The sequence below is a fragment of the Rhinatrema bivittatum genome, chromosome 4 (genome assembly GCF_901001135.1).
Source record: "Rhinatrema bivittatum chromosome 4, aRhiBiv1.1, whole genome shotgun sequence".
Taxonomy (NCBI): domain Eukaryota; kingdom Metazoa; phylum Chordata; class Amphibia; order Gymnophiona; family Rhinatrematidae; genus Rhinatrema; species Rhinatrema bivittatum.
Genome location: NC_042618.1, coordinates 351460787 through 351475368, shown reverse-complemented (window position 1 = coordinate 351475368; position 14582 = coordinate 351460787). Strand labels below are relative to the sequence as shown.

Below are 14582 nucleotides of genomic sequence, written 5' to 3'. Positions count from 1 at the left end.
TTAAAGGCCTTCCTGCGTGCTTACATTAATGACTGCCCAGACAATTGGTCTGAACTTCTCCCTTGGGCAGAGTTTTCTTACAACTCCCACATCGCCACAGCTACAGGCACATCACCGTTCTCCATCGTCTATGGAAAGCAACCATTACCATCACTGCCCATACCATTGTCAGTACCTTCCCCTGCGGCGCAGGCTACTGCAGATGCCCTAAAGGCTTTATGGGAACAGACGAACCTTCGCTTACGTCAAGCCACTTCCTGGGCCAAGAGAACTGCTATGTTGTGCCCGGTCACAGATGCCTGCACCTTCTATTGCTCACCTTTTTCCTGCCTGACTCAGTTCCTTTTGGCAAGATGGCTGCCTTCGCTTCTCCAAGCCGACCCCTCCAGCGTCCCCAGTCCGGCATGGGCGATAGCGTTCGCCATCTTTCTCCCGGAGTCACCTAGGGCACGTGCACGCAGCCCCGTCCTTTACGTGCGTCATTGCAGGAACCTCGGGGGCGTCCCCACCGCATGACGTCACAAGCTCTGGTATTTAAACTCCATTCACGATTCCTAATACGAGTTAGCAAGGAATCCTCCATGCTGATTTCTCTACGTTACCAGACGCTGCCGCTCTGTGTTTTCTCGCTCCAGGATGACTTAGGTACCCACTCCTCGGGGCCTTGCCTTGCTCCTCTACACCCTCCGGGGTTACCTGCTACCAACAAGGACGCCTAAGGTACCTGCTCCTTGGGGGCCTTATTTTGTCCCGGACCTCCGCTCCTCGGGGGTTCTCTCCTATTACAACTGCCAGCATCAGAGTGAGTACTATCGCGCCAGTTCTGTCTCTGCATTGTCTCATCTCTCTCTACCATGATCCTCGACCTACCCCGTACTGCGGACCACTACCCGATCTACTCTCACTGGCCTTCCATCTAGGCCTGGGTTCTCGGCCTACCCCGCTTCGCGGATCACTACCTGACCCATTTCCCTCTCGGGACCTGGTTAGACTGTGTGACTGCCTTGCCACTCTGCAGCTTTCAGACGGAACATTGCCATCAGAGATCTCCTCTTCTGGCTGGGATCATTGCCCATTACTCAGGTTACCATCTACGTTGCAGTATAATAAAGACTACCCTTCTCTATGTCCATCTCTGCTTGGAGCTAGCCTATCACTGCAGGTCCCCGCAGGGCTCCGCTCTGTGGCAGGTACCATCTCTTGCAGTGACCAAGGGCCCACACTTCAAAACATAACATGCTGACAGTCACCGACGCTCGGCCCCTGAATTCCTTCCCGGCCAGACAGCCTGGTTGAGCACTTGGTATATCCAACTCAAAATACCTTCTCAAAGGTTCGCTCCAAGGTACACTGGACCTTTTACGGTCACCCGACGCATTGGACCAGTTACATACCAGCTTCGGCTGCCTCTTACGCTGGGAATACATAATACGCTTCACATATCTATTCTAAAACCAGTGGTCTTGTCCTGGCCTTCCTGAAAGGCTCCTGAACCACCTCCATTGGTGGCTGAGACTGATACGACCTACAAGGTACATGAAGTCCTCGACGTTCGCTGTAGGGGGTCGCCGGTGGGAATACCTCCTTTCTTGGGAGGGTTATGGACCCGAAGAAAATTCATGGGAACCAGCTCAAAATATCCTGGAAAAAACCCTCCTCCTGAATTTTCATCTTGTCCATCCGGGCAAATCCCGACCTCCAAGAGGGGGCGTAAAGGGGAGGGTACTGTTACGCATGCCGTCCGCGGCAGACCCACAGCACGGCCTCCTCACCTTTCTACAGTGACTCCAGCTCCCGGTTCCTCCTCGCTGGCGGCAGTGAGCAGTCAGCTCCGTCTTCGGGCTTCCCCCGGTGCCTCCGGCCCAACTGCAGACCCTGGCGTTCCCAGTCCAGCCACCATGTCCATTGTTTCTCGTCGGGCCTCTCCGCATGGCCCGCGGAGAGATGCTGCTACTCGGTGCTGCGCCTCTCCCTAGGCACGCGCATCACCAAGGTTTAAGTAGGCACCACGGCAGGAACCTAGCTGCGGCCCCGGATGATGACAACAGCAGAGGTTCAGTATTTAAGCGCAGGCTCCTATCCCTAGCTTTGCCTTTGCAACAGGTCTCCTCGCTGGTCAAGTACTCGTTGCCTCCTAGAGATTCGTCTCACTCCTGCATTCCTGTTCCTCGTTTGTTCCTGGTTCCTGTCTTGCTCCATACCTCGAATTGCCCACATGGACTTTGTCTTTGCTTCACCTGACCACGCCACTGACTCTCTCCAAGCCCGGACCTCTGCTTCGCCTGACCATGCCACTTACTATCTCCAGACCCAGACCTCTGCTTCGCCTGACTACACTGTTGCCTCTCTCCAGACCCAGACCTCTGCTTCGCCTTACTACGCTGTTGCCTATCTCCAGACCCAGACCTCTGCTTCACCTGACTACGCTGTTGCCTATCTCCAGACCCAGACCTCTGCATTGCCTGACATCGTTGCTTCTCTCCAGACTCAGACCTCAATATCTATGCTTGACTATCTCTGCTTGCCACTGCCTCCAGATTGCCGCCAGCCCTGACTCAAGCCTGTTCAATGCCTCTCCAGCTTACTCCCTGGACTTGGTCTATTCAGGCTTTGGCCTGCTCTTGCTCAGGTGCCCCTGTTCCTTTGGTGCCCGAGTCTCCAGGACACTACCTTGTCCATTGTAAGACTGTGCCATCTCTCACCTGCTGTCTCTGGACTGAACCCGATCTCTACATCGACTATATACAGAGGCCCACCTAAGTCCAACCGGCCCCGGCACCCAAAGGTTCAACCCGTGGGGAATGAGGGCTGGTATTGGTGAGGCTCCAACTGGCCTCTGTCCATCAGCCCACTCCGCCTGCCGATGGTGGGGACCTACGGGTTGCGTCAACCCCACTTCGGCCCAAGGGTCCACCTCCGGCGCAACATCATTCTTCTGCCCAGCCCCAACTCATCCCCACCAGTCTCCTCCCTCCTGCTCCATTCCCCCTCCAGCTCATCCACACCACAGTCTCTTCTCCCACCCTCACCTGCCATCACCACTCTCTCCAAATCCCCCTCTTTGTCTCATTCTCCTAATCTCCTCTACATCAGCATATTAGGCTTCCCTTCACTGGCAGACTCAGCTCACCTCTGAATTTGTGATTCCTCCTCCTCCACAGGCTTGGATCACTTTCCTCTTTGAGTCCAAGCACTTTTCCTAGAACTGTGTCTGCCTCCCCAGGCACTGCAGCATTTCTCCCGGCACTCACAGATTCCAGCCCAGAGCCAATCCCAAGCTTGCAAAGTCCATAAAAGGCACTCCACCACCTGCATATCCCAAGCCCTAGCAACTCAGCAGTTGAGGGATTCTATTCTCTCATGGAATCTGAATTTGGTCTTGACTTTCTTGTCAGGTGTTCCCCTTTCAGTCCTTGAGGGAGGCCTCTATCAGTTTTCTTGGTGGCAATCTATTCTGCTAGATGGATTTCAGAGTTACAGGCTCTGTCTTGTTGGGAGCCCTTTTGGGTGTTTTTGAAGGATACAGTCAAGATTTGTTAGATCCCTTTGTCCTTTCCCAGAGTAGTGTCAGTTTTTCATCTTAATTAAGTGGTCTGTCTTCCATCCTTTCAAATAGATCAGTTGCATCATTTAAATGTGAAGAAGGTTCTCCTTCATTACTTGAAGATCACTAATAGTTTCAGAAAGTCGGATCACCTCTTTTGTTCAGTGAGCCTACAAAGGCCAAGGCAGTGTTAAAATCTTCCTTGGCTCACTGGATTAAGGAAGTGATAAGTGAAGAAGTTGAATTTGCTTCATTCCCCTATAGAAATGAGACACCACTAGATGTGATGCCAAAGGCCTACCCAATAACCAGCCCCGTAACAGATAATGGCTGCCACCTGCACCTTTCATTAGTTAAGGGCCAATTCCTTATCCAATCCATCCTACAAAAATTCCATAATTTCTGGGAAGTTCCTTTAGCTGTAATACATCTACCAACTCACCAGTCCTCAAGAATTCTCCAGACTCTTATGTACTTTAACAAAGCAAAGCTTTTCTGACCCTCAAGAGGGTATCCAAGAATAACCTTTCTTTAGAAGTCAAGCCCTCTCAAGGGTCGAGCCATAAACAAAATCGAGCCAGATAAGAAAATTACTTCTTACCTGCTAATTTTCGTTCCTGTAGTACCATGGATCAGTCCAGACTGTGGGTTATGTCCCCCATCCAGCAGATGGAGTCAGAACAAAACTCTGAGGGTGCTGCCCTATAAGCCAGTGCACCCTCAGTATCCTCTCAGTATATAGAATATCAAAGCCTATGTCCCGATAAACGAGATAATGATGAATGAAGCTCTAAGAACCCTGAAAGAAGGGTTGCAACACAACTACTTTCAACTGTAACTGATAGCAAACCAAACTGAAACCAACTTGCAAAGGAACTGTGGAGCGAAGCCTCTGAATATAGAGATAGAATAAGTACTGACAGAGAACCTAGTTTGAGCAGGGCACCCCCCAATCCCCAATTTTCCTGAGGCAGGGCGTCTGGACTGATCCATGGCGTTCTGCCTGGTCAAAAAATACAGGACCTTGGTGCAGGATCGCGGTAGATGGCCCAGGCGTAACGGTCCTTCCACCGCCAGGTTGACCAGATCCGCGTACCACGGCCGGCGCGGCCACTCTGGAGCCACGAGAATGACCGGGCCTTGGTGTCTCTCTATTCTTCGAAATACCTTTCCCACCAGAGGCCAGGGTGGGAACACGTAGAGAGGAGGTGAGGAAGCCAAGGGAGTACCAGCATGTCCACTCCTTCCGTGCCGTGCTCCCTTCTGTGACTGAAGAATCGCGGCGCCTTGGCATTGTGAGCTGTGGCCATGAGATCCAGGTGGGGAGTCCCCCAGTGACGAATGAGGAGCTGCATCGCTTCCTCGGAGAGTTCCCACTCTCCTGGGTCCAGATGTTGTCAGCTCAGAAAGTCTGCCTGGATATTGTCTACTCCCGCGATATGGGAGGCTTCGAGATGAGACAGATGCCTCTCCGCCCAGGCCATCAGAAGATCCGTCTCTAGGGATACATGTTGACTTCTTGTGCCCCCTTGCCGGTTGATGTACGCCACTGTGGTCGCGTTGTCGGACAATATCCGGACCGCTCGGTGTTGGACTATAGGGAGGAATCGCTCTAGGGCTAGACGTACTGCCCTGGTTTCCAGGAGGTTGATGGGCCACACGGTCTGGTCCTTCGGCCATAATCCTTGAGCCGACCTTGACTGGCAAACTGCTCCGCAGCCGGTCATACTGGCATCTGTGGTAACCACCACCCAGACCGGGGTCTCGAGGGGTTTCCCTTGTGCCAGCGAGAGCAGGTCCATCCACCACCGGAAGCTGTCCCTGGCGTACTGAGGGAGAGGCAGAACCAGCTGATAGTCCCGGGACACCGGTTTCCAGCGGGAAAGAAGCGCCCTTTGTAAGGGACGCAGGTGAGCGAAGGCCCAGGGTACAAGATCGATGGTGGTAGCCATTGAGCCGAGGAGCTGCAGGTAATCCCGGCCGTGGGAGCTGTTAGTGTGGAGAAGCGATGTACCTGCTCTCGAATGAATTGTGCCCGATCCGGTCACAGGAAGACCTTGCCCTTGACCGTGTTGACGCGTGCCCCAGAAAATCCAGTCTCTGCGACAGGAGCAGGGAGCTCTTGGAGAAGTTGATCACCCAACCCAGGGATTGAAGGAGGTGCACCACATGAGCTACCACTGCATGACCCTGAGCAAGAGACTTGGCATGTATGAGCCAATCGTCCAGGTACGGATGAACCAGAATGCCTTCTCGACGTAAGGCGGCTGCCACTGCCACCATTACCTTGGAAAATGTCCTGGGGGCGGTCGCAAGGCCGAACGGAAGCACCTGGAATTGAAAATGTTGGCCCAGGATCTTGAATCGTAGGTGCTCTGGGAGCTATTGGTGATCTTGAGGTAATGCAACAAAGCTCGCTTCACATCTAGTCATCACAGATCTCTAGCGGTGACGCGTCCAAATCCAGGAAAGCCAGGATCTTGAGAAAGGGCTCCTTACATGACAATGCTTATAGTTCCAAAATTCTTCTGGTTGAACAGACTGCTACCAGAAAAACCACCTTCAAAGTGAGATCCTTCACAGTTGCCCTCCTTAGAGGTTCAAAATGAGCTAAACACATTCCTTTTAGGACTAAGTTAAGATCCCATGAGGGGACATATTTTCCACACTGGAGGACAAGATGTTTTGTCCCCCAGAAGAAGCAGACCACATCCAGGTGAGCAGTCAAAGACATTCCATGTACCTTGCAACGAAGACAGCCCAAGGCCGCAACATGTACCTTGACAGAGTTAAAGGCCAAGCCCTTCACCAATCTTTTCTACTAAAAGGTTAAGATGTGAGCTATGAAAGCCTGAGTAGGTCTTACTCCCTGACCCGTACACCAGGACTCGAAGACTCTCCATATCCTCACATAGAACAAGGAAGTGGAAGACTTTCTAGCCTGTAACAAAGTGGCAATGACATCCTCTGGATATCCTCTCTCTCTCAGATGCCTCCTCTCAAATGCCAAGCCGCGAGACAAAAGCAATCCGCCCGATCCAAAAATATTGGACCCTGACAAAGAAGCTTCAGCAAATGAGTGAGCCACAGTGGAACGTCCACTGCCAGGTTGACTAGGTCCGCAAACCATGGTCGCCACTCCGGTGCTATTAGGACTTTTCCAGGATGTCCTTCTAGCCGCCTTATTACTTTTCCCACAGATGGAACACGTAAAGAATTCCTCAGGGCCAAGGTAGGACTAGGGCATCGACCCCCTTCTGCCCTGTGTTATCTTCTGCAATGAAGAAATGGGCCACCCTGGTGTTCCTTTGAGATGCCATCAAGTCCAGACGAGGTACCTCACCTGTGACATAGAAGAGTCATTGCTTCCTCTGACAACTCCCACTCCCCAGGATCCAGCTTCTAGAGACTGAGAAAATCCACTTGAACATTTTCCACTCTGGCTATGTGAGACGCTGCTAGCAAAGCTAAATGCTGTTCCACCCAGAGAATCAACTCTTGGGCCTCCTGGCCATCGCCTGACTCCTGGTTCCCCCTTATTGGTTGATATAAGCTATAGTGGTTGCATAGTCCGATAAGATGTGCAGCGGGCAGCCATGTAACAAAGGCAGAAAGGCAAGCCACGCAAAACGCACCATCCTCGACTCAATGATTGATAGACCAGGACCCCTCTCACTCTGGCACACTGACCGCCAGCTGGAAAGACTGGCATCGGTGGTAACCACCACCCAGTCAGGAACTTCCAAGTCCATTCCGCAACTTAGATGACCCTGACCAAGCCACTATGAAAGACCTGACCTGGCAGGCTCCTCAAGCAACAGCGGAAGATGAAACTGTTCCAAAAGAGGATCCCAGTGGGACAGAAGAGACCTTTGCAGAGGCCTCATGTGTGCAAAAGTCCAAGGAACTAGCTCCAATGTTAAGGCCATAGAGCCCAACACTTAAAAGGTAATCCCAAACCCTGGGCACCGCTGTATTCAACAGCCTGCAAACCTGCTCCTGTCGCTTGAGAATGCGACCCTCAGTACGTTTTTTTTTTCAAACTTTAATGACAAACACTCCAGAAAGAACCAAAACACATAGGGTACTTCCCTATTCATCAGAATAGCTGCAGGACTCAAAATGTTCTCCTGGGGGGAAGAAAACTGGCCCTACCAGATATACATCCCCCAGCAGTGAAAAGTCCAAGCCAGGCAAGGGTCCCCAACCCCCTGCTTGTCCACCTCAAAACCAAGAGGGATAGCCCCACCAGAGCCTAGCAACCTCCTGGGAGGAATTCCACGAAGTATCTTCTTTGCGTAACCCTTCTTTTTTTTTTTTTGAACTGCAGGGATTGCACCTCCACCATCTGCTAGAGACAGAGAAATACTGAGGGACTGCAGATGGCACACCAGGTTCTATGGCAGTGTCAGTGAAACTTTGCCGCCATCTGATGAAAGGGAAGCAAAACCCAGGAGTCTGGAATGATCCAGGTATGAACAGGAACCTAGGAAGCCCCAGAGTTGCCCGAATTCCCACCCTTATCTCTTTTCTTGTAATTCTGAAAGGACTGGAACCTACCAAAAGGATTAGAATGCTTACTTTTCTGACTTACTCCTTTTAGATCCTGAAACCGATTCTTAGGCAACACCAAATGAGAAGACCCCTTCAGTTTGTCCTCAGGCAGTCTAGGAATCTTAGATTCTCCCCAAATCTTTGCCAACTTCTCGAGATCCTCGCCAAACAACAGAGTCCCTTTAAAGGGCAGTCTGATCAATGGTTAGTTTTGGAAATAGAATCTGTCGACCAATTTTATAACCAAAGCAAATGCCTAGCTGCCACAATGGAAACCACATTCCTAGCTGAAGTCTGAACAAATCTGTAGGAAAGCCACCCCTTGTTCCATCTGAGAATCTTCATCTAACACTGGCCTACTCTCCAAGGTACTCTCGTAAACATGTTGAGAGAGCCACAAACCAGTCCTTACTATAGTAAGCTACATGCCGCCACTTGCAGGGCCATATTAGAAGCTTCACCTGTCTGTTTAAAAACAGACTCTGTTTTCCTATCCTGTGCATCCTTAAGGGCAGTGCTCACCTCGACAGAACAGTGGTCCTCTTTGTGCCTACATAAACCAGTACATCCACCCTAGGAAACTTCAGCTTTTCTCTCTCCTGGGCAAAAATAAAATATAATCTTGCCAAAGATTTTCCTCCTTTAAAATTAACTTCAGGAGAATCCCATTCCAAGGAGATCTATGCAAAGGGAAGGATCTGGATGGCTTTCTCAAACTAGTCATGATGGAATCCTCTGCTGAACTGGGAACATCTCTCTTCGTCTCAGCAATATGGAGAACCCGAAAGGATTGAGAAATTAAGGAGGAGGACAACTCCTTCTGGAACAGCCAAACCACAGAATAATCATCCTCATCCTTTTGGGGGACATTCTCCCAATTTTTTCTTGCTGCCATTGCCTCCTAAACCTCTCAGGTCCAAAAGAGACCCTTCCTATCTGGACCTCTCCTCCAAGTCCTCATCCTCCTCTTTACTTGCCCTTTTATACCCTAATCCTCCCTTTGGGGAGGGTACCACAGGAGGAACACCAGGCACTGTACTCTGACTCATACAGAAAGTCTGGAAAAGATACTTTAAAGATTCAGCCTATAGAGGCCCAGAATGGAAGAAGACCTGACTCTGCAGCAAGCAAAGGAGACACCTTTCCTCCAACTGCAGGATTGTCACCTCAGAGGGCCTGCTGTAGCCTCCAGAACCATGGACACCAAGAAGGAGGGCCAGGATCCACCTCTGCATCTTGCCACAGCTCCAATATGGCCTGCCAGCAGGAACAAGATGGCCAGCTGACACTGCCAACGTAGTCTTCCTGGGATGATTAACTCATTCTCCACCCATTCTCCCACTCCTCCCCACATACTCTGCAGAGGCTTTGTGCTCCAGTGACTACTTCCAGGAACTGCACTCACTGCATAAAAGACTTCTCTTCCTGCACGCCATAATGCAGCAAAAAGAGTCGCTTTCTTTCTTCCTTTCCTGCCCCTTGCATGAGATCCTAAACTGAAGGAGAAAATTAACCCCAGTAACTCACTACATAAAGAAACAGCCAACTCCCTTGAAACTAAGAACTTCCCTTTCTCTATTTTTTTTTTAATTTTTATACTTTAATAAGACAAATTGAAGACAAATAAATTTCTTCATTCTAATAATTATGGAGGAGAGGCTGCAGTAAAGGAGAGAAAGGAAGGGGTGGGAAAGGGAGAGACAACACACAGATACAGCTGGAAACCCTATTCCAAAAATAAAACTGGAAGCCCCCTGATCCAGGCAATACTCAACTGAGGGAGTATGAAACTTTCAACTCACAACCTGCCCAATCAGCTCCGAAATATTTCCAGTGAAGATGCTCACCCACCATCTGCTGGAGACAAAGAATACTGGGAGGCCAAGGTCAGCATGGGCTTCTATATGTGGTGATGTCAGCAAACCTGTTGGTCTCTGTCTCCATCTGCTATTGGTGGGCATAACCCAGGCGTCAAGACTGGTCTGACTGGAAGAAGAGGAATATTCATTCGAAATAGGTTTAAGGTTTATTGGTACTTATATACCGTTGTCTCGGCATAGCCTTCACAGCGGTTAACATAATAATAAAATACAATAAAAGAAAATTACAAACGATAATAATAATAGGAGATAAGATTTAACAAGTAAAATAAAAGATATCCTAATAAAATAATGTCAGAAGCCATAAATATTAAACCAATAAATACTAAAAGACATAAAAAACATGCTTCAAATATTAAGGTTAATATTTGTATATAGTATATTTAGTCTAAAAACCAACCTTTGGTGGAAGAGCTGTGGGGATTGGGGAGGCCCAGAGGTCTGAAGAGTGGACGTGAGTGAGAGTGGCTGAGCTCACTTCCAGCCATTAGCACTCCATCACAGGCCAGAAACTGAGAATTGCTCCAATCAGCTGAGTAGACCAGTTAAAGAGGGCCCAGAGGCTATAGTTTGGACACCTCTGATATAAGAGAAGAACATATTTACCCTCTACAGTAAATTTCAACAAATCAGAATCTTACAGAAGAGTTTTGCAAACTGCAAGTCTTCAGAAAAATATAGAGCCAGAGAAAAAGGGAAAAAAAAATAAATTGGAATATAAAAACTAACAAAGGTCCATCAAGGTTAGTGGTAAATTAAGAAGCTACTATTCTTTACATTTATGTGCATTCACTTGAAACTTTATAAATTCAAAATCCATAAAAACAAAATATAAAATTTAAAATTAAATATATACTTTTTTTGCCTGGCTTAAGTGGGACTACATAATTAGAAGCCTTTGTTCATCAATACCTTGGGTTTTCCCCATTTTTAATTTTTCCTTTTGCTCTCATGTAGTTCAGCTCTTCCATTGACAGTCCACCGGCAGACAATTATGAACTGTTACTCCCAACGGATATGTACGCTTAAACCAGACATTGGGTGTTTGTGTTCAGCAATTGCTACAGAATTAACTATCTTAATACCAAGAGACATGTTAACAAGAAGAGGTCTTACCAGACAGGGCTTAATAGAAGGAAGGATGGATTTCAAAGTGCTGGGAGTCGAGGCCATCTTAGGTGCCAGTTTTTCATAAGGGGGTAAACGTTCTGAGGCTCCTGCCAGCTGTTTACTTCCTGATAAAAGGGGATCAAGGCTGACTGACTGTTGATGGCTTCCACCACCACTCAAGGTGCCTTTCTGTCTAATGAAAGCAATCTCCCATGCAGAGTCTGGCCTATGAAACAAAATGTTAAATTGCTCAAATATAAAACAAACTCAATATCGACCACTACCTTATCTGCTTTAGAAATATCTTTTGGTATAATATAAATAATTCTACCATATATTACACAGTTTTTCACTGTTAACAAGAAATAAAAATGCACTTATAGAGAAGACCTTTTTTTGAGGTATGGAGTTTCCCCCCCTAAGAAAATGTGAAAAATGGAACACTACACTTCAAAAATTGATGCAAATAACAATGGTAATGTTGTAAGAAATAAGCTATAGACCCAAAATTATAATATGAGAACCCAACACATTGTTCTCACAAGTAAAGAAGACCAATAACATACAGTGCATACGTTTAGACTTGAGAAAGTGCTCTCTATGTATACACTATATTGATTCCAATAGGCCTTACAGGAAAATTGGTTCTTACCTACTAACTTTCATTCCTGAAGTACCACAGGTCAGTCCAGACAGGTCGATTCTGCATCCCCACCAGCAGATGGAGGAGGAGAACCAAAGAGTTTGACACACTGCTACATAACAGAGTGCCACCTGCAGTCCCTCAGTATTGTCCTGTACCCAAGCAAATTAGACAGCAATCAACATAACAACTACCTAAATGAGGAGAAAACACCAAACCAAAAGGTTGGAACCCCATGAACATAGCATAACCATGGGTGAACAAAACAACCAGACAATCCTCAGAAGGCTCTATATACATACAATCTAACAGTTCTTCCCAGAAAGTGTGTCATAAGATGGACTTGCAGCAAAGGTCCTGAGAAATAATACCCAGGGATGGGACTCTGGACTGATCAGTGGTACTTCAGGAACTAAAATTAGCAGGTAAGAACCAAATTTTCCTTTCCTGTTTATACGCCAGATCAGTCCAGACAAGTGGGATGCACCAAAACAACCGTACACTAGGCAGGGCCAAGAAGGACCCCCCCACGCAACACACTTTCGCCAAAGGACGCATCACCTGGAACTTGAACATCCAACTGGTAATGGCGAGAAAAAGTGTACAAAGACCACGTCACAGCTCACAGCAGCGAAACCAACTGACACTCAGCCCATGAGGCAGCCTATGCCCTAGTAGAGTTACCCGCAAGCCCTCCGGAATTCTTCTACCTTTACAAATGTAGGCTGAAACAATAGTTTCCTTTAGTCAACGTGCTATTGTGCCCTTTGAGGCCTTGCAACCCTTTCTTGCACCTCTAAACAATACAAACAAATGATCCGAGCACTGAAAACTGTTGGTAACCATTAAATAGCATAACAGCACCTGATGAACATCCAAGAAATGGAGCTCCTTGGACTCTGGTGACTCGGTCATCCAATTCGAGAAAGCAGGAAGCTCTATCGTCTGATTCAGATGAAAAGAGGAAACCACCTTAGGAAGGAATGAGGGAACAGTGCGCAATGACACCCCCTCATCCATGATTCTCAGAAAGGGTTCCCGACAGGACAAAGCCTGCAGCTCCGAAATCCTTCAAGCTGAAGAAATCGCCACCAGAAACACAAACTTCAGAGTGAAGCCTTCTTCAACGGTTCAAACGGAGGCCCTCAAAGCACCCGCAAGACTAAGCTCAAATTCTACACTGGGGACAACCTATTTATTTATTTAACATTTTTATATACCGGGATTCATGTAAAACATTACATATCATCTCGGTTTACATTATAACGGGAAAAAAAAAAAAAAACCTACGCACCAGCGGTCTCAGATGCTTGACCCCCTTCAGAAACCTCACGAATTCCGAATGTGAGGCAAACGACCTCCCTCTGAGACACCTCTGAGACACCCCAAGGCTGCCACCTGAACCTGCAGGGAACTGTAGGCTAAGCCCTTAGAAAGGCCCTGTTGCAAGAAGGCCAAAACCTGTGGACTATTTATCCACAACGGGTCAAGGCCTTCCTCCACGCACCAGTTGTCAAACACTCTCAACACCCAGGCATAAGCCATAGATGTGGTCAGCCTTCTAGCCTGAAGCAAAGTGGAAATCACAGATTCCGAGTAACCCTTCAGTCGCAAATGACTCCTCTCAAAAGCCAAGCTGCGAGACAAAAGTTATTCACTATAACTGAGAAAATAGGAACTTGCATTAACAGTCCCTGCAAACTAGCCAACTTCAGGGGCCCGTCCACTGCAAGCTGTACAAGATCCGCAAACCACGGCCTGGATGTCTATCGATACGTCTTAACCCCCAGCCTATTAGAGGCCATGGAGGGAACACATACAAAGAATCTCCAAGCATCTATGCTCTCGGCTCCGACCTCTCGCCTACGTCAAACCAGCTCGGAAGTTCCAACAAGATGTGGCAGGAGAACTCTGTGTTGGCAACTGTCTGTCAGACCCGGAGGGAGTCGCTACCGGAGCAGAGAGGGTGGAGCGAGGGCGAGAAACAGGCACGAACGCAACAGTAGCAGTTCCTCAAAGTCTTTGATTCTCTGCCTCTATCTGCTGGTAGGGATGCAAAACCCACTTGTCTGGACTGATCTGGGGTATGAACAGAAACTCCATTGCTAGGAACTAAGCAGAATTTTAAAATGAATAATTCATTAGAGAAGTGATGGCCAGGAAAAGCGAGGCCTGCCCTGTGTTTGGGCAAATGTTAAGAAACATGATTTGTCTTGATTTTAACATAGAATCAGACAACTGGCTTCCAAAGCTCTTACTAATAAATGTTTCAACTGCATGAATCCATTCTATTTACATATAATGATATAGTACTTACCTTAGTTTTGATCTGGTTAATATGCTTTTTGCTTCTTCGTATGAGACACCAATTAATGACTCCTTGTTTATGGATACAAACTGGTCTCCAGGTCTCAGTCGGCCATCCTAATTAAATTGAGAACATATGTTGGCTATGTTATTGCAGGAACAAGAAGTTAAAAATCCTAGGGAATGTTTTTATTTTGGCAAGAGAAAGAGAAGCATTAGGCAAGCACACCATTTGGTGATAATGAAAGGTAATCCCTAAATTGCACATAGCATCAGACATAATCTTGTTGAATGGATTTCAACAGCTTTTTATATCCTGCTGCTGCACAAAATCATTCAGTGCTTCTCTGGCTTCAGGCACACTTTTTTCAGCAGGAGGCAGATTCACTTAATGAGGCCTCCAGAACAAAATGGAAAATTTAAGAACCTTCTTCATTTTGCAGGGGGATTGCAACATGTAAGATACAAAAATGACTTCTGTTTGAAGCAGTGGTTTCTCAGCAAAGGCATTCGGGTTATTAGCACATACAGTCCAATAGTAAAT

The 14582-nt window shown here is 47.7% G+C and overlaps 1 protein-coding gene across 3 annotated transcripts in view; it reads right to left on the bottom strand.

Moving 5' to 3' along the window:
* STXBP4 (syntaxin binding protein 4) overlaps window positions 1-14582 on the bottom strand; it is a 324772-nt gene that overhangs the window by 276019 nt on the left and 34171 nt on the right. For all 3 annotated transcript variants that reach the window (XM_029600671.1, XM_029600672.1, XM_029600673.1), the window contains exons 4-5: window positions 14049-14155; window positions 11095-11314 (exon numbers count right to left, since the gene is read on the bottom strand). In XM_029600671.1, the coding sequence (XP_029456531.1) occupies window positions 11095-11314; window positions 14049-14155 (327 nt within the window). The remainder of the gene's footprint in view (window positions 1-11094; window positions 11315-14048; window positions 14156-14582) is intronic.